General features: G+C 45.5%; 1 protein-coding gene across 1 annotated transcript in view; it reads right to left on the bottom strand.

Annotated features, from left to right (window-relative positions):
- ROGDI (rogdi homolog (Drosophila)) overlaps positions 1 to 4,780 on the bottom strand; it is a gene marked incomplete at its 5' end in the record, with an annotated part of 10,303 nt that overhangs the window by 4,014 nt on the left and 1,509 nt on the right. The window contains 3 exons of the mRNA XM_009704624.1: positions 314 to 409; positions 2,784 to 2,864; positions 3,409 to 3,482. Of these exons, the coding sequence (XP_009702926.1) occupies positions 314 to 409; positions 2,784 to 2,864; positions 3,409 to 3,482 (251 nt within the window). The remainder of the gene's footprint in view (positions 1 to 313; positions 410 to 2,783; positions 2,865 to 3,408; positions 3,483 to 4,780) is intronic.

Below are 4,780 nucleotides of genomic sequence, written 5' to 3'. Positions count from 1 at the left end.
AGCTGTATAACCACATTGTCCAAAAAAAAGATCGAGGGAGATGCTCCCAGAATATCATTGCTGTGCAACAGGGCACCAACTGCTCAGATTACCATTCACCATGACGTACAACCCCGTTACTGATGCTGGTATAGATTCAGATCAAATATGAGGTCACATGGATACTCCTTGACATAGGTACATATGGATACAACTGGGAAATCCATTTCCAGTAAGAGACTCAAGACAGTAACGTGCATTACCTGTGTTTAAAACAACAAATGGAGGGAAGAAAAATGCACATTCCTACCCAAGTAGAGGGCTTTCTCCTCACCTTGAGAACCTCCGAGCCTGTTTTGAACTGGTAGTTTACATCTCTGTTCATAAGCAGGTAAATGGCTTGGTTAACATGGTTTCTAGCATCCTGGATCTGCAAAGGTACAAACGCAGAGCTATTAAAGAAACACTCTCTATAATACGCACTAGGAAGTAGAAGTTTCCCTGATTATCTGGTTGGCCCAAAGAAAACGGTGACTTCTCACATGTTAAGGCCATTTCTCTCCAAGTACCAGACACTCACTAACACAAATCTACCACTGCTGCCCAGATGCATTATTGGGTTCTTCACTGAAGGACTGGAGATGCAAAATGGTCTACAACCTGGATTGTCAATATAAATATTGCTGCTGCCCTGAAGGAACAGTGACATCAGGCACTCCCATCCTGCAAGGAGTCTGATCATGACTGTTCAGGTAGGAATTCTCACTGTTGGTGGTACGCGCCAGTCAGGTCTAGCAACATGAATAATGATTTCTTCCTTAGGAAATATTAGCGCTAAAACCAATGACGTAAATTACATCAATAGCAGCAATGAGCAGCAAACGCTGATTTCCAATATAACATCTCTGCCAGTATTGCAGAGTTCTAAACTATAATTGTTGTGGTTGAGAGTTATCTCCAGCATCAAGAAGCAGCCATCGTGCTGCATATTGCAGAGACGCTGCAGGTACTTGGGCTGTGGCATCTCCAAACATCACCACCTCCAGCCTTTACATCTCCCAGATGCTTTTGAGCAAGCTAAATGGTTCCTGGCAGTGTTACTCAATCCAGCAATGTCAATCCTGCTATTATAAGGACTTGCTTCATTCCTATTCCCCCTTGATTTCCCTCTGTTTTCTAATCAAGTTCCTCAAAACTTGTGTGCCTGCACTTGTGTTCCTGAAAAATGTGCTTATACTACAATTTCTTACCAATGACTTTACTCTGCACAGAGAAATAAAACTCCAACTGGCATCACTCACTAAGGGAAGAAACTCACAATACTTCGAGATGTTAATTTTTAATTCAGACAGGCCAAAGATTGCCACATAATCACTGTAAATGCTTCTGCGCAGAGTCCTTTAGGCACTCACATTCCACATCTGAACAACATTAAAACACTAAATTCTTCAAGCAAATAAAGGAAGGTGTTTTCCATAAAAGCTGGTAGAAGCCTACCAACCAGGCAGCAGTACAAAACAGCCGCAAAATAGGATGCGCTGCTGAGTGTTATCATAAAAACTTCCTTGCCTTGATGTGAGGCATAAACAAACTCAGTCAAGTTTGGCATTAACATCTCAAGTACACAATTTTCTAGATTTCTACAAAGCTACCAAGTAGAGCTTTCACTCTGCTGTTGTTGGAAATTGCACTCAATACCAAATGCACTGATCACTTAGAAAAATCTGAGCCATGACACAGTGAAACAAATGGAATACATCTTTCTCCAACCTACTCAGCTATGACAAAGTATCTGTGGGAAACTATGTCACAAAATCATAGAATCGTTTAGGTTGGAAAGGACCTTTAAGATCACGGAGTCCAACCATAAACCTAGCATGGCCAAGCCCACCACTAAACCATGTCCCAAAGCACCACACCTACGTGTCTCTTAAATACCTCCAGGGATGGTGACTCCACCACTGCCCTGGGCAGCCTCTTCCAGTGCTTGACAACCCTTTTGGTGAAGAAATTCTTCCTAATACCCAACCTAAACCTCCCCTGGGGCAACTTGAGGCCATTTCCTCTTGTCCTATCACTGGTTACTTGGGAGAAGAGGCCGACCCCCACCTGACTACCCCCTCCTTTCAGGTCATTGTACAGAGCGATCAGGTCTCCCCTCAGCCTCCTCTTCTCCAGACCAAACACCCCCAGCTTTCTCAGCCGCTCCCCATCAGACTTGTGCTCCAGACCCTTCACCACCTTCATTGCCCTTCTCTGGACTCGCTCCAACACCTCAAAGATCTTCAAGATCAGGCACTAGATCAGGTCTTGAAATCAGGTATCTCCCAGCAAAACGGTGGGAAAGATTCAATGTTCTGGTAGTCAGATCCCTTTAATTCCTTAGCTGAGGGAACTCATCTATGCTACAAGAGCACGATGCAGGGAGATTTGTTCTCAGCATAAAGAAATGCTTCTGTAAGAGAATGACAGCAAGCTACTCAAAGCCTCTGAAGTTGCTCTTTGCCCTGCTACCTTGGGTTTTACAAGCATACACAAGGCCAGTACTGCACAGGCACCCTAGGCAATCCTTTTAAAGGATTACAACTGCTATGCAGACAGCCTTCAGCTCGTCAGTGTTTCAGGAACAAGCAGAATCCATCTCCCTCTCCTAGCACCATAACTTAACTTAATTGCATCTGTTTCCTCCCTTAGCTTTTACCACTGGAGCTAACGTGGGATGGACATAACCTTCTCTGTCAGAAAGCGAGGGGCTTGGGGGGCGGAGATGCTACAGAGGAGTTGGCATCTAAAGGTAATAGTACCTGCTGCAATTTCCACTGCTTGTCTTCCCGAAATGCAAAGTGCAGGAGCTGATTATTTCTGGGCATTTTCAGATTAACATCCTTGAAGAAAGAAACAAACAGGTGAGAGCACGCAATCCCTGTATGCAAAACATGGAGACTGTCAGTCCCACTCCATTCTGTCTTCCAGACCATCTTGACAAGCTGCCTTCAGCAGTCCTGGCATGGCCAGAACCTCAGTCCTCCTTCCTTCAGACAGGAAAATGTTAATACAAAGGATAAGTTGAAAGGCATTTAGTGATTCAGGATCCAGGCAGGACACATGACGCATCTCAGAAGGCCCCCAAGGAAATCTGATATTACACAACAAAGGTGGGAAAGGCAAGGAATCCCCAGGAAAGCCAACCCCACCACTCAACACAGAGTGTGTGTGTGAGGGGCGTTAGATGCTGGATCTTGACAAATTTCAACAGTTGCTGCCACGTTAAGGATTTAGGGCTTATTAGGGAAGACTGACAAAGAATACTTATTGATCACTGGTAAAGTAGAATAAGGATGACCTCTCCCTGGAGGTCATCAAAGTGTAATAAGGATGACTCCCACCCAGGGATGGTAGTACAAAGCAAGAAGCACAGCAAGTACTCACAGCTTGACACAGGGCATCTCCCTGCAGCGTCAACACACCTTTCACTTGGTCTGTGCTGGAATGAGAACAAAGATCTGGGCAACACAAGTCACAGGAGACAAGAGACACTTACCAAAACTGCCAACCTGACGCCACCCCTCCCTGTCCCATGTTGCTAGCCAAGTTCTCCTCCTCCCAGGGGTCACCTGGAGGATGCAGACTGTACACACACTTTCAAGTTCCCAGCTCTTGGCCTGCAGCCAGCTGCTGTCATATTCTTTATCAGCCACCTCACCCTAACTGCCCTGCCAAAAACCTTACGCTCATTTCTGATCCTGCACTTACCTATCAACAATTTGGTTACTGTTACAAACAGCTCCAGCAGGCACAAACATAAGATGAATTGCTGACATTGGAGTACTAGGTGGTTCATAGGGGAGTTGAAAGCTACAGACCCCAGCCTGCCCTGCCCTCCCAACAAGAAAAAAATCCCTAAATAAAAAAAAAGAAACAAACCACCCCCCAAACCCTTTAAAAGGTCCTGCAACATCGCTCACACCTACAGTGAACAGCAGGGGAAGACTGGGCCTTCAAGAACTCAGTTTAGCCATACCTTACATTTTAACGTACTAGACAGAGACTCTTTAGATCAACACTTTTTAAGATCCACCTCGCAACAACAATGAACGAAAACTAGAATCAACTTTAATATTTTAAGGTCTGAAGAATGCAACCTTCAAACCCAATACAGACTCATTTAACCATTCTATAAAATGCTCACCATGCTGTTTCTAAGGCCTAAGGTCTACTACTTTGCAACAAGCTTGCGACCTCTGCCAGAGTGCAGCTATTCAGACCAAGGCCTATGCTGAAGATCAAAAAACAGAGAGCTATTTCCAAAGAACGGCACTGCCGTAGCACCTTCTGCACAGGTCTCAGGTCGCTCTGTGCAAAGCAGATTTATTATTGCTATTTTAGGAAGATTAGGACAAAGGTTAAGATTTGTCCACAGCCAGAGTCAAACTGAGCCAAGCGTGGAATTCACGTCTTGTAACTGTAAATCCCTGCGCTCAGAATCAGAAAAATGCCCCTTGGCAAAACCGCCGACAGCAGCACGCTGATGCAACACACCAGCGTGTGGCTGGGCATTGATGACTACATTATCGGTGTCAGTAGGAAAGGGCACAAGTGTGGCTAAGGCAGTCCCTGGAACACGGCTACAGACCGATACGTTAACCTGCCATGAGAGATTGGTCGCTTATTTTTCCTTAAGGCGAAATCTCATGTTAAAGAAAACCCCATTACTGTGGGGGTGCTGTAAAAACCTTTCCCGCAGACACCCAAGGAACAGCGGCATCGCCGGGAGCGGGGACGGCAGCCCCCCACGCAGCGG

Source organism: Cariama cristata, unplaced genomic scaffold (assembly GCF_000690535.1).
Source record: "Cariama cristata isolate BGI_N322 unplaced genomic scaffold, ASM69053v1 scaffold1420, whole genome shotgun sequence".
Taxonomy (NCBI): Eukaryota; Metazoa; Chordata; class Aves; order Cariamiformes; family Cariamidae; genus Cariama; species Cariama cristata.
The sequence above is the reverse complement of the archived record's forward strand: the minus strand, read 5'-3'. Positions and strand labels throughout refer to the sequence as shown.